Genomic DNA, 26301 nt, shown 5'->3' with positions numbered 1-26301 from the left:
AAAATGCACATTTTCCACGTTTCATGCTTCATTGTAATGGACAGCAGTAATGAGCTGAATAAAAAGATTCTTTCTTTGCAAATTTGCTTAACTATTTATGAAGAAGCCTGCTAGACTCCCAAATGGCATGTCATGTCAGCTATGAATGTTGAACTTTGCGGACTGAAGTACTTTAGACATCTATAGGTCAGCTTTGCAGGACAGGGATTGTAGTGACTGTACTTTGGGATGACTAGGTGCAGTGGAACTTGTTCTTCTGCAAAAGCTAAACCAAGAGGCACTTGAAAGAGCTATGGTGAAGCAACAGGACAACTAATAGAAGATTTAAACCTCATCTTGCTGTATTTGAAATGCTAGGAGAGAAGGGTGGAACAACAAAGTGACTTGAGCATTAGCATTTTTTGGTGATGCCTTCTAGGATTTGTGTACTGGCTGAATTTTAGGGAACTTCATTAGGATAGTCAGGTATCTGGACAGCGTGTGTTTGGCAGTTCAGTAATGCTGTCTTCTGAGACAAGACTGTATGACCAGAAAGCCCTACCTGACTTGCAGTATGGAATATGCACTTTACTTGGGTGGAATCAAACTCGCTTCCACCCCCCCACCTCCCCCTTTTTTTTAATGGATGTTTAATTTGTTAAAAAAAATAAGACTGCTGCAAGTTTTTGAAGGTAGTAGCTACTGGAAAGATGGGCATCTGCACTTGCTAACTTTGTAGTCTTTTTTTCTAAACATAAAGTGCATTAAAGGTTGAAGAGCAAGAGTACCACAGTTCTAGTCAAAATTAGTGCCTGCTGCAGTTGAATAATGCACTTAACATTTTACTTTTTACATCCACAGCAAGTTGGAATTGACAAAGGTGATATCCCTGATCTTACGCAGGTAAGCTTCTCTTGTAGTCTTCTTGGGTCTGTGTAATAACTGAAAGTTCTGTAATTAGGAAGCATACCAGGAGTGTAAATGTTGGTAGGAAGTCATACCACCTAACATTTTAAAGCCCTCCCAGCTTGCAAATAAGAACTGCCCAAAGCTATTTTTTAAGACTGACATAATTAATGTCTTTCATTATGACTTCCGACCTGTAGTTGAAGGGTGGACTGTTTTGCTCTTTCCTTGCTAAAGGACAGATTTTCACAGCTTGTAGCTCAAGTTCATTTTTGACAATCGACTGTGTAGAGATTGTGGAGTGACTTGCTTAATAATCTCTCCTTGACACAGTCTTGGTCCAGAGATGAAAGTCAGAGCAGCACTAGCACTACTGTCTTGCTCTAGGTACAGTGAACTTGAAGTTTAAATGCAGAAGTTGTGATTTGATTGCTGAACTTCTCTGTCAGTATGCACCAAAACTTCTAAAATCTGTCAGTATGCATCACAACTTTTTAACATCAAAATTCTCTTATGCTGTAGCTGCTTAAATTCTTTTGTGCTGGCCCATTTTCAGTATTGCTTGCAAATTGGCGTGAGTGCCTGGCTTTGTGTTTAATGTGGAAAGAATATTTACTTGGAAGAAGAGATCCATGCTGAAGACTCGTGGCAGTGTTGATGCCAGTAAAATCGGAACAGAAGAGCAGCCCAAACTGCTTAACAGTTGTAAATCCTAACTTTTGAATGTGTTCGTAACTTATGTATGTGCAGTTTCTGAAAGCCTCTTGAAAGCCTGGTTTCAGTCAGTGTTGGAATAGTGGTTGTCTTGGTTAAAAAGGCGGTTAAATTCTGAAAGTGAGACATGATGTGAAGGTGGAGAATTTTAATCTTTATGAGTTTCAGATGCTACGGGGATATGAAGTCCAGCCTGTCTTTAGCAGAGGAAAGCTTAGACTTCTTGTAGCACGTAGAATATCAAATCCAATTCTGAAACAGCTGCAGTAGTTTGTTCACCTAACTGTACCTCAGGGGCTCTTTTTCAACAGGGTCCAGTCAGTCATCAACTAAATCCTTGAACCAGAAGTACTCGCCTCAAACTCAGTTAATGAAATATGCTTTATAAATTCCTGTAGCACTTCTGTCTGCATCTGTTTGTGTTGCATCAGTCTGCTGGAAAGGCTGCCTGCTGGGACTGCACAAGCCCTGTTCTGCATCATCAGTCAGTACCACACTGGCTCGGCAGTGCCTTAGTTACTTTTGCCAGAGGGTCCCTTTCACCTTATGAACCAGCACTTTGATATCTAATAGAATAGTTCCTTTGGAGGGAAGGGATCTACGACGGTTGTCTAGTCCAACTGCCTGACCATTTCAGTGGTCTTCTCAGGTAGCCGCTCATAGCTATATTCGCCCAAAGGCTGCTTGGGACTCACTTGGTAAGGCTAATCTGCAACATGCTGTAGATTGTGTACAAGACCTAGGCAGTGTATCTCCGTGAGAAATAAATGCAAAGTGAATCATAAAAACTGAATCTCAGCTAATAAATAATATATAATTGTATATAATACCAGTGGTATACCTAAATTCCTAAAGCAAGTCATGCCGATATCAGTAATATTGCACAAGAAGTTGGTTGTGTTGACGCTGGGTGTGTGTACGTACTCTGTAAATCCAAACAAGTGGCCGCAGTACTGAAATACAGGTCAATAGCTGTCATCTTTGGACTTCCTAGTGTGGCTGCAAAGTTTTGGAGGCTGTGGAGGCGTCTTGGCAGCTGAAGAGCTTGGCTCATTTGTAGTTATTAGCAATTCTTAAACTATGGCAGTCTTGCTCCAAATAGCTAGTGGGGAACCCATCTCTAAGGTTCTACCACAATGCTGACTGCTAAATTAGTCTAATGTTGAAGCAGTATCTAGAAGAAATTAAGCAATGTTCAGTGTTGCAAAATAGATACCAGACAATATTTAACTCCCAAATTGTTGCATCTAGGTAGAAATTTTCTGAAGCTTCCTCTGTGAATTGTTTGATAGATGAGAGTTTCCAGTTACCTTGTTGGCTTTTAAGAAACCTGTGAATAGTATATTGGAAAGCTATTTAAAATGTGTAGAGGTAACTGGTAACAGGAAATAATGGATTTTTAATTTTTTTTTTTAAATATAGCTTTCTGCTTAAGGAGGTACAACTTGTATCTTATGCTGTAGCCTTTTTTAATATGTAGAAGTCTGGGGTTTTTTGTTATTTTTTTTAAGCAAATGGAAGCCTTTGTTCCTGTTTTTCTTGCTGCTGGAGAATTCTTGTAACTAAGTTACTTGTGTTTAACCGGATTTTTAATTGTGCTCAAATTAGTTGAACATGAATAAATATGCCTAAAAAAGCAGCAATGGTTAAGATGTTCCTGCATTGCATATGTATGTAGGACATATTTAAACTCAAGCCATCATTTAAGGATTTTTTTGAACATTTTAAATTTCTGCATGTGTTAAGTTACCTTACTGCTTAGCTTTAATGTCAAAATTAATATGCAGATGCTGTAAGTACAATTAGCTGTCCATTGGTACCAGCAGGTACTAAGCATCCTAAAATGTCTGGCTTAGCAGGCCAGCTGGTTTTCAGCACACTGTACACAGGAGCAGTGGATAGTCTGTTTTCAAGCATCTCAGACTGACTTTTTTCATGCATATGTGTACCCTGAAATTAAAAACATTATTTATTAAAAACATTACTTATTAAAAACACCGTAGGTATTGCTGTCAGGAATTGTGGTTGATCTGAAAGAGACTGATAAAGAGAATTTCCCATTTAAAGACTGTACCATTGATGAACCGGTAACCCTGGTGAAATACTTGACTGTTATATGCTACTTTATCTCTCAAGGGTTTCCTCCTTGCTTGTTGATCTTGTAGGAGTCTACTTATCTGGACTCTACACTGGAGTAGCTATGCACACTGTTTGCATTTACAACTACTTCTCCTATCTACCATTGTAACAGCAAGTGCATGCCTGGGGGTATTGCCTGACCACAAAAAAGTTGCTTAAAATGGATCTTAAGATCAGGGAGGCCTGGAAAAGCCTGGGTTTTGTCGATGTCTAAAATAATAATCTTTCTGAATTGTGAGTTTGCTGCTGGGCTTAGTAACCTGTGGTTGGCTGCCATTTTGAGAAGAAACAGTTTTGTGACGTTGGGAGTCTTGAACCAAAGGGGTTTTTGCTTTGGGTATGGGAAAGGACTTTTAGTTTGTTTTGTTTAGACTGCAAATATTACCTAACCCTCTAGTCATGAAAGAGGTGTTGGGAGGTCTGACTAAAATCGAAACTGAAAGGATGACCTTGAGCCTATAACTCTTAAAATTAACCCTGTGGATACCTGTGCTGTTGTCAGTGTTTAATACTGACTGAAAGCATGATGAGCAGCACACCCTGGATTTAAGGCTTCAGGTGCTATTTAGCAGAGGTAAATGTCTTCTCTCTGCAAATTTGGACACAGTATTATCTTTCAAAAGCTGTCTTTGCCTGAATACTTCTAGCATGGAAATCCACTGTTTTCAGTAGCGTAAATAAAAGAACAGCATGAGCATGCACATGGTGGGCTTCAGGGAAGTGGGTGTGAGATTTCAAAGTATCATTAGGTCAATGCAGTGTGTTTAGAAGCGTATCTTTCTCTTTGCTTTCAAGGCTCCTAGCAGTCTCATGGAGACCCTTGAGCAACATCTAAACTCACTGGAAGGAAAAAAACCTGGCAACAAGTAGGTATATATGTTATACCATGTATCGAGGCATAGTAGTAACAGTGTGAGACCAGCTGATGTTTAGGTTTGCCTCCCCCAACCTCTTTTTGTCACTTAGTTGGAAAATAAGCCCTGCTAGGACTAAGCTTTTCCTTTCTCTTACAAAGTCATCTTAATGGCAACCTTTTTTTTTCCTTACGCGGGTTGGAGGGGGGCGGGGAGGGCAACAACACACTGAACAACTACACATTTCCCCAAATTAAGTAAAATTAACTGTGGAAAACTCCTAGAAGGAACTGTTTTTCCCTGCTGCAAAGGCTTTTATTATCAAAATTTGTTTTCTAATGGCTCTGCATCTTCTTACTAGATACTTGTCATGGCTAAGTCTAGGAAGGATTAAGCTAAACCTGTGTTTTCTCTTTTACTGTTGCGTTCCTTGCAATTTAGCGAAGGGTAAGTACATATATTTGCATATCGCTTGCATGCAGATGTGATGATGTTTGGGGTTTTTTTAAGATAGCTTGAACACTTAGAAATAGATATCTTCTTTAAACTGTACCTAAACTGTTGCTTGCTTTTTTATATAGTTTTTTATATAGTTATTAAGTATAACTATATTTGTATATAGTTATTGAGTTACTTTTGGTCATTTCTGTCATAGCTCCAGATCTTCTAATCAATTCTACAGCTCCCAGGACTTGCCCAATTCAAGCCACCTATAGGATGGATGCTAGTTCAATATTGGTGCAGTTTTAACGTCAGATCCTCCTTTCTTTTACATCAAAACACCTCTAAAAATATGTGGCAGTATTTTCGTACCTTATAATGACGAAAGTAAACAAATGCACCAACGTACATTTTGACTTGTGATTAAGGCCCTGTTGGTGGGTGTTAGTGTGATTTTTCTTGCATGTGGGAGAACTTTCAGCTTAGATTTCCAGCTGTTTCCATACTTATAAATATCATTATTTTAAAGTAACTCTGACTTTCTTTAAAAGAACAGCAGACTGAAAATTTGCTGACACTTGTGTTGGAGAACTGCTTCCATACTACTGGTGTTCTGCTGCTGTTGCATGGTTTTATAATGTGACATTATGGTCATAATGGTGACATCTTGCCCTAGTAACTCTTTCCTACTTGCTCCTGTAGGCCCAACAGAAAGACATTTGCATGCATCTCTGCCTTTCCTCCATTTAGTAGAACTTACTTAAAAGGCAGAATAATCCAGTGATACCAATTAGCTTAAAACATTAAGATTTGAAATGAAAATTTGCAGTAAAATTTGCAGTCCTTGTCTAAAGTAGCACATGGAATTTTGAGAAATGGCGAGGGCATGCAATTATAGAGAAGTCCAGAAAGCTGTCACACTTAGGTTTTGGTCTTTTTACAGGATTTTTAATGACCAGAAACATAGTTTCAAAAAGTGTACTTATCTGAAAATCCCCCTTTTTTTTTTCTAGATCTGGGGCTCCTTCTCCTCTGAGCAAGGTAAATACTGCCAGTTGCTGTAGTTAATTCTTGTTTGGGTGATAATGCTTTAGAACATCTTAATAGCATAAAAAATTCAGTTTCTATCTCCTAATCAGCTTTTTAGACTTTGCCATCTAGGCCCTACTTAATTGACAAAACTGCGTCTTTTAATGGCCTTGTAAATAGTAGCCCCATAAAAGTACTTCACTGATCTGAAGGACTATAGTGCTTATACCAGTGCAGGATGCTAAGCAGCTTTGCCAGGATTTGATGGTCATGCTTTGTGAAAGCATAAAAGAGGCATATCTATCTCAACTTTTTTTTTTTTTTTTTTTTTTATTTCCCCTTATTCCTCATGTCAGTGAAAAACTTACTCCGTACTGTTTCTCCTCCAAATTCTTCACTTTATTTGCAGCTTTTTAGGAGGAAGTTCTGACTTTTTCTTTCTTGAAAGTAGTCAGAATGGCAAACATAGGACTTGTTTTCGTCCGTTAAGAAAAGGATCTCTCTAGCGTGTGAGATGCTGTGACAAAGCTCATAGTATCTTTTAGAATTAAATTGATACTCTTCAAGGTAACTTGAGTCTTCAAGTGCACGGAAGAGTTGCAAAATACTCTCCTGGGTGTCTGTCCTTGCCATACTTAAGGTATCTTCATCCTGAATTGGAGGAGCTAATGAAGCAAAATCATAGGCTGAGGTGTCTTTTACATCTTCACAAGGACTTAACTGTTAGCTGTTGATGGCTCTTTAAATTCTCTTCAGTTTGAGGGTTTACGTACACACTTTTAACTCGGCTTCTAACCATCTCTCTTCTCCCACCATTTCTGTGGTTACAATACTAAGGTGATGTTGGGGATGAACAGATATTTCATTCTGAGGACAAAACGTAGAAACAAACCCACAGAAATGTTTTGTTTCTCCCATCTTCAGGATGGTCTTAAAACTGAGAGGAGGGAGTTTGCTGGGGAGCAAACTATTTTCTTGGAACTTGCTGAGAATCCTTTGACACATAGGAACTGTTAGTTACCCTAACTGGGATTTAAAAGGCAGGTAAGGCAACTCCAGATCACAAGCCTGAGTCAGTTACTTAGGTGTTGAGTGAGTCTTCAACGTGAGGGACCAAAGCTCATATGAGACTGTCCACTGGTGTCTGCAGGTTCTCTGAATGCATGCAATAGGCATTTTGTCTTGAGCCAGGCATTGCTAGGTGGAGTCACCTTGGAGTTTCTCAGCTCCACCACCCTCTGAAAACTTAGCCCAATCATCCTTACATTCTTTCAAAGGGGGGAACAGCTCACAATAAGAAGACCTGATGTCAAAATTAGATTTTTAAAGCAAGTGAATCTATGCACGAGTTACCTGTGGAGAAATGTTGGTATATTGAATGTGTATTTAAAATATTTCTCCAGTCTTCGCCAGCCACAACTGTTACATCTCCTAGTTCTACTCCAGCAAAAACTATTGATACATCTCCTCCAGTTGATCTTTTTGCAACTTCATCTACAGCTGCTCCAGTCAGGTAAGTTAAAAAGCATATTTGAGTTACTGAGCTTGGTGTAGGTGCTGAAGTCACACCTGTAACAGGAGGCTTGCCTGCAAGATTTTGTGTACTTTACAGGTAATATACATCAGTATTGAGTGGGCTACATTCTTCTACCAGTGTAGATCACAAATGAGCTGTAACACACAAAAAAATACATAATAATTGTAGCCACTGATTTGCTTTCAGTGTACTAGTGTGTACTACCATTCCAAACAAACTTTTAATTTAATAGAGTGAAGTAAAGTGCAAATCCAAATTAGTTTTTACTGACTTTCAGTTTTCTGTTTCTAAAACTGCTGGATTAAGATTCCTTTTTCTTGCTGTTCAAATCACTTAACGAAGCACAAAAATAGTGAACTTTTGGAGGTTAAAATAAAAAATAAACATTTGACCAATGAGAAAATCTGAACAGTACTTTCAAGTTAAGACCAGAACAAACTGCTGTTGCGCATTGTGATGAGCAGAAGTGAAAGAACTCTAGAAATGTAAAAGCTCTAAGCTTGAACCAAAAGTCTGAAGACGTGACTAACTTCAGTTAAATTTCAGCTGAAGTACTTAACTGAAGAAAGAGCTTCTACTGTTTATTATTTCAGTGTTCTAAAGGAACAAGACCTTGTTTCCTAAGCATATATCTGACTGGCTTAGGTTGTAGTTTTGCCAGCTCTCTTCTGCCTAATGCCTATTTATTGCCTGGAAATGCAGATTTCTTGCTTTCTGATATGGCACAATGAAATATTGAAGTAGAATGGAGCTGTTTTCAGTCACAGCAGTTATGTGCCCTGTTCTTAGGGGCCACCTGAGACCTTGGTTTTGGGTGGGGGTTTTTTTGTTTGTTTTTTGGTTTTTTTTAGGATTGTTAAAGTCTCATAGATCTGTTATAATGCCATTGTCAAGTAATGAAAGAAAGCTAAGGTTCCATCCTAGGGTGTAATGTGTTCTCAGCACTTACTGCAGTAGAGGTGTTTATGGCCACTGCTCTGATCCCAAGGCCTAAAAAACCCCAAGTGTCTCTCAGTGATTTCATCAGTCGTACAAACAAAGGGTAATTCCTACAATCCTGTCATGATTGTGTTTCTATACTTGATTAAAGTGGGCAAATTCCTCCAGTATTTAATAATAACTCTCTTCCTTTCCTTGGCAGCTCTTCCAAACCATCCAGCGATCTTCTGGATCTTCAGCCAGATTTCGCCGCTACTGGGCAGGCAGCTCCAGCAGCCCCTGCTGGAGCCACTTCATGGGGAGGTAGAAAAACCTCGCTGTCAGCATCTGTTCTTGCAGTCTCCATCTTCTTGCCTGGCTGAACTGAACCTTGGCTCTTTCTCTGCTAGCACAGGATGTGCCCAGCTCAATCCCAGGCTTCTGCTGACCTGACAGTCAGGCATCCCTTCGCAGCACAAGGCTACTTCTTTTTCCAGGGATATGCATAGTGGTATAAGCTGCTTATAAGGGCCTGACTGCAAAGCTGGGAGGAGCCAGGATTATGTGACTAAAAGTGAGCAGGAGGGGGATGGCTGAAGGTGAACAGGTAGGGTAGGCACTTTAAAACAGAAGAACTAGAACTGCTCGTGTTCATGGGCAAGGTGAGGGCAGAAGTCGGCTCTGCTGTTCATAAAGCAAAGCCCACAGATCAGTAGGGGGAGAGTCAAAAACACCTTTTAAAGCAGCGATGCATCTAAAGCCAACGGTGACAAATTAGTTCTGCTGCAAGTGTGATTACCTCTGACAACCCCTAACATGTTTTATTAAAATCTTCCTTGTCCGCTTAGAATAATAGTATGAAAACAGAAGCAGAGGGCTGAATGCTTTCAGAGAGGAATACCTAACCAGTCTGAAAGGTGAGCTCTGTGGTGAGCTGAGCCTGTTGTTCCCAGCAGCACTGGCAGCTGCCGAACTGGAGAGGACCGCAACACATGCAGGCAGTGTTCTCTCCTGTCCTGTGAAGACAATGAATTAGGCCAGTAAATGTGATTTAACTTACACAGTTGTAAACCCACTGCGGTGTAATGTTAAGAAACCTGGTGTGGCAGCTTAATGAACTCATCAGCGCTCTCGCGGTAAGAGTGGTACACTGAGTCACGCTGACTGCCGTGAATGCTGATACTGGGTACTAGTGGCTTCTGCATGCCACATTTCTCTTTTTAGCTTTAGTTCATTAAAGGTGACATTGTATCTCAGCCATTTCATAATGAGAGGCTAGCTACGGCTGTCACACAGACCATGTTTTGCATATTCCAGTTTAATCTGTTGAATGGATTTACTTTATTTTTTCCAGAAGTGTCAGTTTTATTAACTGAAGTATAATCTTACCCAGAAAACAAGACCAAAAAGTCATCTATTCTAGGATGCCTGGGACTAATTATTCTGCAGTTTTTGATTGCATCCTATTTGTCTTGCTTTGTCATTGCCAAGTACTGGAACACAAGCTTTTGAGATGTTCAAAAGAGCTCAGGCCTCTCAGTTAATTTTTTAGGCAGTTGCACAGTTATGCAGAGTAAATAGCCATTAATATTGTAAAATACTGATTCACATTGCAATTGAAAGCAGATTTATTTGGGTTTTTTCTTTGCTCTTTTGAACAAAGCACCTGTAGTTTGGAACTTAGGTGTTTTTGGTCTTCTGAATTACTGAAAACTAAAATTGAGTTGTAATGCACCTAGTCCTCTTACTCCACAACAGAAAAGGACAGCTAACTTTTCTTCCTTTGGTCAAGATTATCACTGACCTCAAGTATACTTCAGTCTTGTCTTTCAGAATAGCATTTTGGTATCTTAGTAAGCTTCAGGTTTGCCTGCTTTACTGCTGGCAGGAGTCCAGGTATGATGACCTGTTACTACACCAGAATCTTGCCCTTTTTATTTTCTTTTTTCTTTTTTTCAACTGTTTTAAATAATTGCCAAACACCATATCAGACATGCATAAATGGAGAACTGGAATGCCTTTGTGGTGAAAATACTGAAATTTCCATTAATGTTTCATCTGGTAATGAGAAATCCTTTCAGCCTGTGTTAAGGTGTTGGTTTTTTTTAAACTAAATCTGGAGGATGAAGCCACTAGTCACTACAAATTGCACAACCTCACAGGTACTACAGAGCCTTCTAATTAGTGCAGGTGAGGCCACATCAGGAATTCTGCATCCAGTTCTGGGCTCTCCTGTTTAAGGGAGAGGGGGTTGGCAGAAGACTGGCAGGACTCCAGGGATCTAGACCACATCTCTGCAGTGAGAGACTGAGGGAGCTGGGCTGCTGTCATCTGGCAAAGAGGAGGCTAAAGGGAACTCTTACTAGTGGCCTACAGCTACTTGAAGGGGAGTTACAGAGCAGAGCCAAAATCTGGTTGGAAGTGATAGTTGATTATAATGAAGGGTAACAACATACTGCAGCTTCAGAGCTAGACTGGACGTGAGGCAAAATTATTTCACTTGGAGGGTAAGGCAGTAGTGGAGCAGGACCCCGATGTGAGCCAGTGGACTCTCCATTCCTGGAGATTCTTCAAGGCCTGACTAGGCAAAGCCATTACTGCCCTGATCTGGTGTTGGGTGTAATGCTGTTCTGAGCAGGAGGCTGGAAAAGATGAGCTTTCTTCCACCCAGGCCTTTTGGGAGAATGTATAACAGTGCCTCCCTGCTACTTGAGCTTCTTCCTCATCTGCAGAACTCTTCTGGCCCACAGCAAGTTAACACAGCAACTTGTCAGAAAGTAGTAGGGAGAGGAAGCTGGAAGAATTGCTGCAGTTCAGAATAGTTGGGAAAATGTAAATAGCAAGTACTTAAAGATGCAACATCAAAATGCCACTTTACATGTCACATAAACCTCAGGAATACATCACCAACAAATGATCCTGCTTTCTCAATCTCACTGGCAGTGTAGATTCCATGTATTCTGGCATACACTGTATATTTGGTATAGTACACTGTGTATTTAGTGGTATAGACAGTGCACTGTATACTTTGTTGTATAACTAGTATATTTCTGAATACAGTGTAAGTTATCTAGCAAATGAACTATAACGTGAAAATCTACACTTTTGTGCTAACAGGAGATGATCAAGGTAGGGTAACAAGTTGCCTGCAACATACCGCAAGGTGAATAGATAGGCATTTGGCAAGCAAATTTGACTTTAATATTACAAAAAATACAGTAGGTCAAATTCTGCAGCCTCATGAGGTTTGACTCTCAGGTGTAAAAGCAGACTGACTTGAATTTCTAACTACTGAACTAACTACCTTGCAGTGTGCATTAGAACATGGATTTTCTATTAGTATAGTTAAATATTACTGTACAATAGAGCACTGGTTTTAATCCTTCCCGTATTAAGAGTAAAGGTAGATTGCCATGCTGGATAATTGTAATTTCACTGTATTGTGATCTATAACATAATTGGATAACAAAAATGCGTTGAAGAAGAAGCTAATAGAAGGTAAGAGTTTGCCAGCAGTTGCTTGTTTCACGTCTAGCTGTGAGACATCCACCTGGTGTGCAGTAATGAAATACCAGAGTGCTACATCTCTAATACACTGTTAATGTTCTTTCAGAATGGTGTTTTGACTTACCTCGGCTTGTTCAGTCAGTCTCAAGTAGAGTTCTCCCAAGGAGCCAATTACGAAAATACCTGCATGTGGTTCCTTGGTAGCTTTTTAACAAGTACTGTAAAATAAAGACAAACTTGTGAAGATTGAGCTGTGCTTGCTCAAGTCATTTTGCTTCCTCCATACTGACCCACAGAAAAGCATCTGGACTCCGCTCACTGTTCGGTGTGCATCAGATGAAGCCATGACTCTGTTACATGTACAAGGAATCTAGGAGCCAGGCCGAGCTACTGGCTAGTAAATAGGCAGTTGTTGAGCTCAGACTATTCTAACTGCAGTATAAAAATGTAATAGGCCAGACGGGTTAGTTTTCACAGATTTTTTTTTTATAGCATGTAGTTGGGGTTTATCTAGGCAAAGCTCACTTTGAGCTCAATCTGACTAATCTTAGAGGACATCAGTTTGTGGGGAAGTCTGTCATTAAAGATGTTTCACTGACTTCCAGAAACAGTTAACTAAGGAACCAAAGTTGGAACAGAGCCAACCTGCTGATATTGTCAATCAGTCATGGTCCTCATAGCAAGTGTTAGCAGAGGTGGCTGTTTCTGCTTGCTCTATTACAAATGCAGGAGAAGCTTTCAAAGAGGAGCCGGTCTCCTGTTTTTTCTTTGCTAAATAGTTGTCTTGAGTACAAGAACCACAGCCTGTTTGCCTCTTGGAATATACTTGGGGCAGTAGGGATGCCATGTATTGTATCCTGAAGTCACTGAACACTGTATTTCAGGCTGCTCTCTGCTAGAGTACCCTGGCTTTGGTGCCAGTTTTGTGAAGGGCTGCAGGGCTGGTGGGTGGATCGCAACAGCTCACTTCGGCAGAACAATAAGCTGAATTCTGCCTACTTTTAATGACTGTCATGTTGATTTTGACTGCTTTCTAACTGCTTTGGCCTAGAAAATACGTGCAACTAAGCAGAATTATCTTGAGATTCTCTTTGGTACCCGAGCATGTTCTGCTATTAGCTTATTGATTTAAATAAGCTTCGACAGTGCCTGTTTACTGTACTTGTATGGGAGCACTGGGATTCGCTGGGGCTCACTCTCCCTGTGTACACTCTTACTTGATGAAAGTCTTGAAGCTGTGTGCTGTTAGGCCCAGGAACTTGAATTTAAAATTCGCAGTGTTCTTGGGGGATGAGAGCTGCTCATGAACTTCAAAGAAGTCTACCTTACTTCTGGTCTTACTCTCTACACTGCTAGGCCAAATGCAAGAGAGAAGTAGTCTAGTGATGAATCGAGCTTCTAAAGAAGTGGTTCTTGGGTGTACCCTGGGGTGGTGAAAGGTACTACCCTTACAGGCAACTACCTGGTTCTCTTTGTTACAGTTTAAGCAAAGAAAACCAGCTGTATAAAACAGAAGTGATAAATACTACCAGTGCCTGAACATCTTGCTGATTAGATATTAAAGAACTTAACACCTCTGTGAAACTTACATACTGGTTCTGTTTTGAATAGAGTTATTGAACAGAATGAACTTTTTCATGTAACAGTAACTTCTTGAATGCTGCAAGATCAAGTGCAGAAATTGTTTAACCTAGATATGTCACTTAAAAGAATGAACATATGGCTAACGAACATCTTCAGTCTGGCAGTTCTACTAATTAGTCTGTTTCTTTATTCTGCTGTCATTGTAACGGACAATCACTAGACCTCTTGGGAGAGGGTGAGTAACATTTTTGATTTTTAAGACTTTTGAATGTTAAGACTCCTTATTAAAAGCTCCAGCTTTCTGGAGCTGAGTAATTGTGGTCTCTCTCCCTCTTCCCCTTACTTTTCCTGTTTGATCTTCATTATGTGGTTGCATATAGATAATCTGGCTGCACTTTCCGGTGTTACCTCTGAGCCACAGATTTCAGATCCATTTGCCCCAGAGCCTAGTGCAACTACTGCTGCAACTACTGATACTGCAACTACTTCAGCTGCCGCTGCTACAACCACAACTATTACTGCTGCCACTGCTGAAGTGGATCTCTTTGGAGGTTAGTTTGGTTGCTCTAGTGCTCTATGCCAGCTCATAAGGTAGATGAAGCAATACTGAGTTCAGCTACTGATTCAAGGCCTCTGATTTAATCAATTCTGCCAGAGGTGCCTGTGTGTTGGATGCTAGATGGAACAGGAAATGTAAACTGTCCAACTGCCTCGTTGTTTGCTGTGCTTTTAGTTGATAGACTCCTCTGCATGTATATGGAAATGGAAAACTGTGCACACTTAAGACTGAATTACTTTATGGTTGAACAGCAAAAAAAAATTAGGTTTCAGGTGCACACCCGGATAAGCAGGTATTCTTTCCACATTATTCAGTAACTATGCACTGTACTACAATCTGTGGGAAACGCAGTTGTGCTTTCGTAGTTGCTGAGGATGGATGTGACAGCTTCCTGCCCCTTCATTACATGTGGCGCTTGAGCTCTGTTGTGTTTCTTCTGAGTCCTTTCAGTAAATGTAGTATGGAGCCAGCAGAAACTACTATATTTCAGTGTTCTTGAATCTGGGTTTTATTTCATGTAGCATTAATAGTAAATTAAAGTGGCAGTGAACTCAGACTAAATGCCAACTATACAACTGATGTGTAAGAAACATATTCTTTGAGTTTAGCTATGCTCTTTCAGTCTCTCATGGTAGCTGCTAACCTCATGAATAAGAATAAATTTCCCCCTGTATGTTGTCAGTTTTCTTGTCACTCCCATGGAGCAGGAGGCTTGTCAGCAGCATGTCAGAAATTACCGTTTCTTTTCAGCACTATACCAGCCCGGGTTAATAGAAAAATTTTCTGATTTACAAACTACTAACATGTTTAAGATCACCTGACCACAGTATTTTTGTAGGTTTCTCTTCTAGTATGACCATGTATGTCAGGAATTAGTAATAACATCCTTGCTAGCAAAACTGAATTCCAGTATGTTCTGAGTGGAGTGTGGTGTTTTTATCGCTTCTACTGACAGGAGTTCTGGAGAGGTCTCACACATAAACAGGTGTTTCCTAAAGACTCAAGGTTCCCGGTTAGAAGTTTTTTAGGACTTTTTTGACTTAGACAGACAGCTCCAAGATATCCCCAGTGGAACTGCTGAGAAGCTGTAAGAAAGGAGTACAGCTGCTACCTGCTACTTAACTCCTCCTTTTACAAAGATGGATAATAGGTCAAGTGCCACAGGGTCAGGCAGTTCAGAAGCAATTTTAAAATAGTTGTGGGCAATGGTTCTGGACACCACTAGGCGCAAGAGAGATTCTGATGTTCGTTACTCTCAGAAGACTGTTGCAGAAGCCAAGGCCTGTGCTTGTTAACACTGCTGCAGATGTACAGCGCATGAAACTTCTGGTGTGTAGATGCTGGGGTCGAGCCAGTCTTGGATACAGCACTTTCAAATTACATTAGTAATTTAGCATAGATATATGACCTTTTAAAAAAATTAAATGATAGTTAAATGGCTAGAAATCACTGTAAACTTGCAACAGGATTAGAAAAACACCTACTGTTGCATATTCTTCCAGTGCTACTGCTTCCAGCAGCAAGATGTACCCTTCCTTTTTTCTACCTTTTGCACTATTCTGTGCCTGGAAAAATGGCTGCTACCAAATCAGTGGCAAAGAGCTGGATGCATTTAGTTTCTAGAGATTTAACTGATCATTAGATTACTTAGTGGCACATGTTAGCAAGTGGAGTTGCCTTCATTCTCCAATGTGGAAAGAATTATACTTTTGCAGCATCCAGACTTCTGTGACTTGATAGTTTTTTTAAAAGAGAATGTATTTTCTTGCTCGAATACTATAAATCTCCAGTGGATTGTGTAGTAGATAAATGCTGACTTTTTCCTGGAACACTTCAGGACAAAGCAAGGTTTTGTTATTTACAATAGCAGAAAACTTCTGGTTTTCAAGAAGGAAAAAATTCTTAACACACTCAGCAGTGAACGTACTTTTGCAGTGCCTTCAAGACACCCGCAGGCCAGACCCTTTTAGGATCCTGGAGTCCATATTGAACTTCCGTCTCTCTGCTTGTGGTTTTTTTGTTTGTTTCTTTCTTTGGGTTTTTTTGTTTGGTTTTTGGTTTGGTTTTTTTTTTCGGTCTGACTCCTGTGCTGTAACTGGTATCCCATACCAACATTCCTTTTTACTTCAAGACTACGTACAGTGCAAGAAGTGGTAGTCTGAGGGCAGACACTGTCACTCTAGCTTTTTTGGTGCCAGGAAAGCTTACAGTTAATCTTAAAGTAGGTATTTGATCTTTGAGGTCTGCTAGAGATACAGTCTTCAAGGTCATGTTAACTTTTTGCAGCTTGCCAGTTCTTAGTTGCCTTATGCAATCCCTTGTGGGGAGGTGTGGTAGGGGAAGATACAGGACCAGTGATCTCGGGAGAAAGAATGTAGAGTCTTCAGGGAGTGGCTGGGTAGGGAAAGGAAGCTGAAAGCTGCAGGAGAGAGACAGCCAAGGTGATGGAAGAAGCAGAAGAGGAGACTTGGCAGGAATGACTGTTGAATTCTCTTGCACTGCATCGCTGGTACTTCAGCTGATAGGAGCCTGCATGTTGCCTGGGACTGGGCTTTGTCTTTAAGAGGAGAAGCAGCTCTGCTTTATGTCTTCATGTCTTAACATGCTTTTGGAAAGCAGATGAGAAATGCAGGATTGATCCAGCATAGCTTTTTTGAAGAATTCAGTCTGATTAATGGGCAAGCTGTCAGTTACCTGGGCCAACTTGAAGAATTCCTTATCTTGTTTCCAAGATAAAGAAGAGGAGGCTGTTTTCAAAGTGCAGCTGGAATCATTCCTGAGAGGGGGAAATGTATAGGAAAGGCGAAAGATCTTGAAATGCCCTGTACCTCAATAATAGAATTTGGACACAGTATTTTTGGATGCTAATAACGTGTTCTTGAGTTATATTTTGTTGTGCGATTATAGTGTAAGTGGTGCAAGTAAAAATTCATGGCAGACACTGTGCAAATGTCAGTTATTAAGTATTCAGTATTAATCACAAGCAGGCAGGGAACTGTGGTTTTCCCTTTAAAGAAACTAAAGGCAAAGTGATTGAGACTTTTTGGCACTTGGCAAATGAATGTCCCTCATGCTGGAACATGCTTGTAGCAAACCAGCACTTATTTTAAAGTGTTTTAAAATTATTTTAAAATGAAAACTTTTTTTTTAAAGTTTTAAAAAACAACAACAAAAATCCCATAATTCTTACTATTATTTCCTAGCAGTGATCCTAGTGGGGTGTCTCTTGTTAAGCCACGTTTTCCATGCCAAAGTAATGAAGGGTGACTGAAGAGGAAAAAAAATGTGGAAACAAGAAAAGAATTCTGCTCACCTGTACACTTTAGTTCTATGATCTTTCAAATACTTGTGACTTGCCATAGGGTTGTTTCAGATGTTGCATAATACATTAAATGATTATAAGTCATACATAAGTATCGTCATTCGTGAGTAACTTTTGTTGTATATTGATGCCATGGTGTCAGATGAAGCCTGAATTTATGAAATTAAACAGATCGCTCTTCAAGAACACTTACTTTGCTGCAGACAAGATGTGTTGAAGCACTGCTTCAGTGTTTCAGAACTTAAAAATGCCATTGTTTGCACATCACTTCAATAAGAACTGATTTTATTTAACAATTTAAGTGTTTGCAGTACAGAATACATAGCTATCACTCCTAACGGCTGTTCCGTGTAGTGTGAACTTGCAAAGGTTTCAGCAACATCTTAAACCCAAGCGAGGATCATGTGCTACTTGATTCTAAAAGTCAAAAACTAGATTCACTTCTGAAGCAGAAGATGCACAAATGTAAAGAGGCATAAACTGAGTATATACAGTAACTGCTGTAAAGGGAGAAGATCTTCTTACAGTGCTGGAAATGCAAATGTGGGGTTACTGTGCCAATATGGAGAAACAAAAAAAGAAACATTCCAATCTGTTTTTTAGTAATAAAACATGCAATACTTAATTGTATCAATTTCTGCATGTCATGCTGGCTTTTAGCAGAGGGCATCTGTGCAGGTGCAGCACAGCCTTTTGAAAGGCTTCAGTGAACTTGATAAGTATTAACTTAAAAAAAACAACAACCCAGCAAACCATTGGTTTGAACTGTGAGCTGTAGGGTCACCTGGTTAGGTTGGTTTGTCTCTGTGCTTACATAAGTTTTCTTGAACTTCTCAGAGTAACTAATATTTAAAGTTTTTTCTTTAGATTCCATTATGAACTTAGGTGTTTATCCCACCTGCTATTTAACCCAACTATGATGCTAAAGAATATGATACGCTTGGCAACAACCTATTCGTATTTGGAAGTGGCAATAAATAATAAAGCTGATGCCACGCTAGCCGTTCCCTTCCATCTATGGACTGGAAGGAATTTGTGCCCACCTGAATTTCTATGGCTGCTGTATGTGGAACCTCAGTAGTTCACATCTGGACAGGAATGGGTGTTGCTCTGAGGCTGAAGTGGTCCCAGCATAGAACTAGTGACTAACTGTATGCATTCTGAAACACCACTTCGTATGAAACCTGGAGGCTATCCTTTCATTCTGGGAGGTAATTATAAATAGCATTGACCAACTTCTGTGCTGTTGATGACCTACAAGCTTGTGTGGATAGAAATAAGCTTTTTTGGAAGAGCCCAGGGTGACCCTCTATCTGAAAGCTGGCCCTGTAGAGCAGACCCCAACCCACATGACCATATGCATAGCATGTTCTTAAGCAGTACCATTCAAAACTCTTCAGTCCAGTGCTGTGTTGAATTTCTTCTATAGGATGTATGCCAGTGTCTGGTATACATACAACACTGTGATGTTTGACAAATTACGATTTTTTTACTTGGACAACTGCCATCCAGTTTTGTTGTTGAACCCTGTTACGTGAAAAATAGAATTGTATTTGAAATGGCTTATTAGCAGGCCTTTTTTTGCTACTAACTCATTTTAATTCTATTGTACAAGGCTTTCATCTCTTCTGTTGAAGTTTCAGTGCATGTTCTTTTGAGCTTTTTAGATTAAGTGGCACAAACTTGTTTTTAAAATGGTTGTTTTCATTTTAAAATTGACACTCAAGTTAAAGCATGGTAAGCTTTTTCCTGTAGTAGTTTAACAGTGCAATTGCAGTATTCCCCAACAGATTTTATTTTTTTAACTTGCTAACTTTGTAGCAGTAGAAAAATGGCCTTTATGAGCATCTTGAAGCATTTGATCTTAATTGTGCAGTCTTTTTGTGAAGAAAAAGCTTGCCTATGAGGATAGTCCAAATGGCGTTGTCCATTAGGACTACTTCATGGAATTAAGAGCTACAGATGGTGGTTTAAGCCTAGGAATAATGCTGTGAAAGTTCAGAGCTTAAAATTTAAACATACCACTTAGCAAGTGGCAAGGAAAAAAATGGTCAAAGAAAACTCATGAGCAAGTCATTCCAAAACCTCCAAACAGTTGTTTTCCCTGACTCGGTTGGTTGGCCTAGAGGTGATCCTAAAAGGAGGAGAGACACACTATGGCTGGCCAGTAGTTAAGATCCTTGATCTGTCAGAAGCAAGCTGAGTAAATATAACCTATGCATCAGGTTATGGCTTCAGAAAGATCCAATTGGAATACTGTCAAGAAACAAGTAAGTTCAGTTTCTCAGATGTTGCATGACTGACTTGGCTCAAAACTGAGAAATGGTAGATGCAGATCTCGTGCTGATGTAATTGAACTGTTATTTGTAATGGTGCTTAAGTTCACAAAGCACTGTGCGAGTAAATTCACAGTTACAGATCAATAACACATATTACAGGCTTTGAGCATGCAAGTTTTTAGTTTTTTTATAAACACCAACTTACTGCCATACCTCTGCTCGCTCTTTAGTTAATTTTGGGTAGTACATGAGCATGCTGCTCTGAACCCTTATACAATGAGAATAATGCCTTATTTTACACTCACTGTACTTCCTGCAGGCAACCAGAGAAGCTCTATCTTCAAACCCTGTCTAGAACCTGCTCATGTGGGGTTGGGGGAGAGGCAGAGCGTTTTGTGCTGCATGACTTGTCTTGCTGTCAGAGTAAGAACATTCATGTTGTATAAGGGGATCTACCTGTGCAATTTAACTTGGTTCTTTTACTATATTTTTCTTCTCTTTATCCTTTTTCCTTTTAATTTCTGTTCTTAAACTGCACCCAAGATGCCTTTGCAGCTTCTCCTGGGGAAGCCCCTGCAGCGGCTGAAGGGGCAGCAGCACCAGCTACCCCAACCCCTGTAGCAGCAGCTCTTGATGCATGTTCAGGAAATGGTGGGTTTTATGTCATTAGATAGTCTCTTGTTTTGCTGGCTTTTTGTTTAAACTACATGGCAGTGTGTTTTTCTGAAATTTTCGTAGTGTTTGCAATTGGTCAAAACAAATGTTAGACTGAAGAGCATGCCTAACAAAACTGCCTGTTACTGAGTCCCAGTAACTTTGTACTTATTTGGTAGTGCTAATGGACAATTCTATCAGTGCTGAGTTTTGTAAGCAGTAACCTGCTAAAGTGGATATTCTTTTGTCATATTTCTGTCTTTTTTTGGCCTTGTCAAAGAGCCTTTGAAAGTTCTCCCCTTTAACTAGCCTGCTCAGCCCTTCAGGTGGTCTTTATTTTGGAAAAACATAAGTAACATGTCTGAATAAGTAAGCTAAATGTTAACGACCTCCTCTGTGTGCGTGCGTGTATTTGCAGTATGTGCATTGCCTGTAGTTGCTTTGTTCTTGACTTCCTCCCTCGCTGATCCTAAGTACGTATACACAAATATTTCCCCTCTCCTTTTTACAAGACCCCTTTGCCCCATCCGAAGGTAGTGCAGAGGCTGCTCCTGAGCTGGACCTCTTTGCTATGAAGCCAACAGAGACTGCTGTTCCTGTAGTTACCCCTACAACTAGTGCAGCCACTCCAGTTCCTGCAACAACTCCTTCTCCAGCTGCTGCTGTTGCTGCTGCTGCTACTGCTACTACAGCTACTGCCACTACCACTACCGCCACCACTACTGCTACCACCACCACCTCCGCTCCTCCTGCTCTAGATATCTTTGGTGGTAATTTTGTTTTTAACTCTTTGATTCTGTTGGATTGATCTGTCAGGAGTACAGAACAAACAAATCATTGTTGCATGCATGCTGTGTGCTGGGCTTTCAAACCAGAGAGCCTATTAATTCAAAATATGATGTATAAAACATGGAAGTTCTGCTTTCAGTCCTGCTTTTCAAAAATGAGTTAAAGATGTGTTATGTTCTTGGCCTTAGATTTATTTGAGTCTGTTCCTGATGTACCCGCAGCACCTAAACCAGATGCTACTCCTAGCATAGATCTCTTTGGTACAGGTAAAGAGAGAATTCTTCCAATACTCTGCTGCTTTGATGCCGTGTAATGGTGTAAACTGACTTGAGTGATACTTACTTCTCCTCGGTTTTTCTTTCATTTCTGGAAGATGCTTTTTCATCTCCGCCGCATGGAGCTTCTCCTGTGCCTGAGAGTTCTCTCACTGCTGATCTCTTATCTGGTGAGTGCTTGTTTTCACAGGCCATCTTACAGACTTCCTGGGTTTGCTTGTTTTTGTTTCCCCAAGAGTAAAATAAAAAACAACAAAAAAAACACAACCAAAAACCACTTATTACCAATTTACATCTTTAAGCTGAAATACTAAGTTGTGGGTTTGATGCTTTGGTCACAAGATGTGCAGTTGCTGAAGATGCAAGCTGTGAAGTGGCTGACACTGAAGCTGAGTAAGTAATGTAGTTGTTGAGAGAGTAAATCCTCCAGGCATAAGAATTTTCTTAATACGCAATGTTTTCGTTGAAGTACTGTGGTTTTCAGTTGCAGTGTGAGAAATGTAACACTTTCTGTTTGCAGTTCTGAAGACTGCTACCTGAATTTACCAACCCTGTCGTTGTAACTGGTGGAGCCCATGTGGCTTTGAAATATTTAGCTATCATTGTTGCCTTGCTGATACTAAATATTATTTATCCTATGCTTACTGCAGTGGATGCATTTGCAGCCCCCTCTCCTCTACCCACTGCCTCTCCAGCAAAGGTGGATTCTTCAGGTGTGATTGACCTATTTGGTGGTGGGTATTTTTCTTTCCTCACCACTTCAGAGTTGAATCACTTCATCTCAATTACCTTTGCGCTTTGCTAAAGCTGAGGTTTCCCCCTTCTCACAGCTTTTCTGTGTAGCATGACAGCTAAGACTAGCATGCCCAGTTCTTAGTACTGCACAATAACGAACTGCAAATAAGCTGTCAGCGTGCTCATTTCATTGTCATGACACTTGCCATTCTGTTTTCAGTCAACGCATGTGTGGCTCTTCCTCAGCGATCCAGTAAAAGTCTGTTGTGTTCTTTTTTTCTTCTTTGCAACTCTCCGTGGTCATGTTGTTTTCTCTCAGTTCCGTTTCTCAAAGCAGCTGAAGTTTTGAGGGTGACTTGTCTCGGACTGGGTTATCTGAATCACAGGATCTTTGTGGGATTTGACAAGGTGGAAATTAGGATGGGCCAGCCAACTCTAGGAGTGTTGTAGAACAGAAGTGTTGCTCAGAAGTAGTGAATTTTCAAACATTAGTGGCATACTCCTCTAAAAAGACTTAATATGAGTCAGTAGGTTCTGTCTGGAATTAACTCCAAACTCTCGTCTGATGCGTTCACCTCCAAAGGGCTTAGCCCTCTTGTCTAAAATGCTGTGGTTTGCATGGATTTTCTGAGAAGAGGCTCAACTAAAAAGAGAAGAGATTCCTCTCAAGTGTTGGTTTGTTGCCCCTCCTTTTCTCCACCTGCACTTTACATCCGTGGTACTGCTTTGCAATAGAGATGGCCAAACGCTTTCGTTTACTTCTTCTGATGAATGAAGTGGTTATCCTTTTGTCATCTTTTGTTTACCTTAAGTGATGAATTGATGCATTTAATATTGAACTGTTCACCTTTTCTTGATGCTTTCTGGAATTCCCTTTAGATGCTTTTGGAAGTAGTGCTTCTGAACCCCAGCCCGCAACCCAGGCTGCTTCTAGTTCCTCAGCTTCTGCAGACCTACTTGCTGGTAATAAAGAACTTCTAGCAAATTGTTATTTTAAGGCAAACTAAGAAATGGTCTTTGAAATCTTTTATGTTCCTTGGGTGTAAGTGGACTTCTGCAGTGGAATAAAATACTTGTTTACAAGATTTCTTAGTACTTTAGATGTCTTAAATTAAAAGTACAGTGAATTACAGGGGAGGGGCTATACTGAAGTACGAGTTAATGTCCTAGATTACCTTCTTCCTATGCTCCTCTTTTTCCTACTTCCTGCTGTTTTTCTATACTGTTCACTATATAGGAGTGTGTACGTAAAGTTTCTTTGGCTGACTGTAGCAGTACTTAAGCAGTATTGCAGGCTATGCTACTTGTTCCTTACTTCTAATACATCTCGATTTCTCGGTTGATTTAATTGAGGCAGGTTACACACTTAAGTGTTAGGAGCTTGGATGAATGACTTGGCAGCAGTCTTGCATTTAGCCAAGGAGAGCAGGCTGACGAGAAAGAGCTTTTCTGAGGACAAGGGCATAGAAGTGATAGTGACCCTCTCGTCACACTGGGTGAAATGAGGTCTCTGCTATGCTGAGTGTGGCATCACTGTCACGCCCTATTTCAAAAGCTGAATAACTGTATCATTGTAGTCAGCATACTACAAGTAAGCAGCTTCAGCTGAGTTCTGTTTGTACCATTCTCCAAAATTCATGCTAAACCACCATGTATTTTGGTGGCTATAGTGAGTGTGCTAAACAGTTGTGACTCCTCCCCATCCCGGTTTGAAGTTTGTAGAGAACAAGATCCCAGCCTGCCTTCCTCAAGTTTAAAGGAAACTAATGCACTTCTGGTTTCAGGAAGACTTGACTCAGTTTGTCCCCATGTTTCCAAAACGTGAATTTGTGAGTAGAATTCGTTGGTAGGTTATCTTTCATGAACTTCGAAGATGATTGTTAGCTTTGTGTTGTACCTCTGTGCATTAATTCTGAGCTGGAGTGATAGTCTGCCCTTTATGCAACTGCTGACCGCTCCAGGTGTGGTGGGCCCTGACATCAGCTGCTGTCTGTACGTCTGAAGGTCTCTCATGCCAGCTTACACTGTGTCAGAGGTCCAACCCTGTGTATGTTTTTCCTTTTTATGCTCATGAGAGGCTCTCCGTTGCATGAGGAGTATAGGCTTAAAGTAGTAGATGCTGAAAGATACCAGTGGTTTTTCAGTCGTGTGTGTTATCGGGGGACTGGGTGCAAAGATGTTGTCAGGCAGAAGCTAATCCTGCTTATGCAAACATTACAATACAAAATATTTTATCTCCTTATCTGTAACTAAGCTTAAATTCCAGTAGGAATTACGCTCCAGATGGCTTAAACTTCAGCAGTGTGCTCTCTGAATCTGATGAGTCACATTAAATCAAAACCTAAATTATAAAAGAAATGTTATAGGTTGTGAGTTATAAATACTCAAGCAGACCTGAAGTGGTTGGGGTGAATAAGTGATTTCTTTTAAAATTTTATTTTTGCTCCAAGTAGACTTAATTATTTTTTTTTTTGGCAGATACAGATATTCTGCAAACATCACAGCATATTGCTAAACATTTGTTCACCCTAAATAATGGCAGATGTATAGCCTGCAGTGTAATCCAGTTTTAAATTCAAGAGTGTCCAGAATTCATATGGTGGCTGACGGCTTGTCCTTCATGGTTTATGAGTGTTTCATTGTACTCAGTGTTCATATGCATAATATTATGAGTATACTTACTATGCGTCACTGTCTTAAGTGTTCTGCTGTCAAAAAAGTTTCTAGTCTCTTCCTGGCTCACTTAGAAATTGTGGTAGAATGTTTTTCATACTTTTTTAAGCCTCTCACCAGGCAAGACTAGACCTACGCTGATAAATACAATAATCTAACCTTTCACCCTTCTAGGTCTATCCCAGTACATACCCTAATAGCATGTTCTTGTAAAAAAACCTTACGTGAATGCGTAAGTAAAAGCAACCTCAAAACTGGGCAGTTAGGGATGTCCAGACAATACTTCTGACTCGGTTGCTGCTGTTTCTGCAGACTGTCTCTGGGTCTTGTGCAAGTCCTAGACAGCTAGAACTTAATTTATTAAAGCGTTTCTATGGCTTTTGTGCCAGATGTTGCTGTTAAATTGTGCAAGGCTAAAAGCTGTGGAATTAAGACCAATCATCATGCAAACTTTACCTGAAGCTGGGGAGAACTCTCTTCTGTAGCTGGAGAACAGACACTTTATGGGGCTTTGCAAAAGCTTAGATAACTTTTTAAGCAGAATCTTACAGGAATTAAGTTATGCCGTGCTGCCCAGCTCCTTGTTCTCATTCGGGATATGGAAAGGATCTAACTGAGCACAGGATCTTTAGATGGCTCCAGAGCTTTAGGAATTGCTCCAGTCAACTGCCTTTTGTCATCCGTGTATCTCGTCAGCCTGCTTCTGGACTGATTCTTTGCAGATAGGTACCTTTTTTGCAGATAGTTGAATGGATGGAGCTTTGCCTTGGGACAGGTGATGGACTAGGACAGAGCTTGTACGTAAGGATCAGAGGATAAGCCAGCATCAGTGATGTGTTAGCATGTGTCTGCTACAGACCACCTGGTCAAGAAGAGGCAGTAGAGGGAGCCTGCAGAAAGCCCCACTGTCACAGGCTTTGGCAGCAACTTCAGCCACCACAGTATGGGCTGGAAGGGCAATAGGGAATACGGCTGGGCACAGGTAATGCAGGGGACTTCTGGAATGTGTTAGAGAATCCCTTGATGTGGGTGATCAAGACATACCAGAGTGAGTTCAGTGGAGGGCCACCAAGACGGTGACCTGGTGCACATGACGTATGAGCAGAGGCTGGGAACTGGGTCCATTCAGCCTTGAGAAGAGAAGGCAAAAGGGAGGCCTCGTTCATGTCTAAATTTCCTCACTGGAGGACACAGGGAACACTAGCCAGGTTCTTATTGGAGGTGCACAGCGATAGGAAACAAGGCAATGTGGGTGGGAAACTCCAGTTGAATACTGGGATTCTTTTATTTTTACCATGAGGATGGTCAGATATGACAGTAGGCTGCCCAGAGAGGCAGTGGAGTCGGTCCTCTTGGAGGTGTCAAGGCAGATCTCTGGGCAACCTGATTGCACCAGGCCAGCAGCTT

General features: G+C 40.5%; 1 protein-coding gene across 30 annotated transcripts in view; it reads left to right on the top strand.

Moving 5' to 3' along the window:
- SNAP91 (synaptosome associated protein 91) overlaps nucleotides 1–26301 on the top strand; it is a 71245-nt gene that overhangs the window by 29199 nt on the left and 15745 nt on the right. For 15 of the 30 annotated variants that reach the window (XR_008748011.1, XR_008748012.1, XM_055809720.1 and 12 more), the window contains 13 exons: nucleotides 841–882; nucleotides 4534–4604; nucleotides 6047–6074; nucleotides 7466–7575; nucleotides 8741–8841; nucleotides 13829–13843; nucleotides 13989–14159; nucleotides 20312–20419; nucleotides 20935–21192; nucleotides 21400–21477; nucleotides 21585–21656; nucleotides 22137–22220; nucleotides 23101–23184. Coding sequence is in view for 28 of the 30 variants with exons in the window: in XM_055809720.1 (XP_055665695.1) it covers nucleotides 841–882; nucleotides 4534–4604; nucleotides 6047–6074; nucleotides 7466–7575; nucleotides 8741–8841; nucleotides 13829–13843; nucleotides 13989–14159; nucleotides 20312–20419; nucleotides 20935–21192; nucleotides 21400–21477; nucleotides 21585–21656; nucleotides 22137–22220; nucleotides 23101–23184 (1222 nt within the window). In the remaining 2 variants the exon portion in view is untranslated. The remainder of the gene's footprint in view (nucleotides 1–840; nucleotides 883–4533; nucleotides 4605–6046; nucleotides 6075–7465; nucleotides 7576–8740; nucleotides 8842–13828; nucleotides 13844–13988; nucleotides 14160–20311; nucleotides 20420–20934; nucleotides 21193–21399; nucleotides 21478–21584; nucleotides 21657–22136; nucleotides 22221–23100; nucleotides 23185–26301) is intronic. The other 15 variants (XM_055809729.1, XM_055809721.1, XM_055809715.1 and 12 more) reach the window with 7 other exon arrangements.

The sequence above is a fragment of the Falco peregrinus genome, chromosome 7, assembly GCF_023634155.1.
Source record: "Falco peregrinus isolate bFalPer1 chromosome 7, bFalPer1.pri, whole genome shotgun sequence".
Lineage (NCBI taxonomy): Eukaryota > Metazoa > Chordata > Aves > Falconiformes > Falconidae > Falco > Falco peregrinus.
This window is presented reverse-complemented; position numbering and strand designations above follow the sequence as displayed.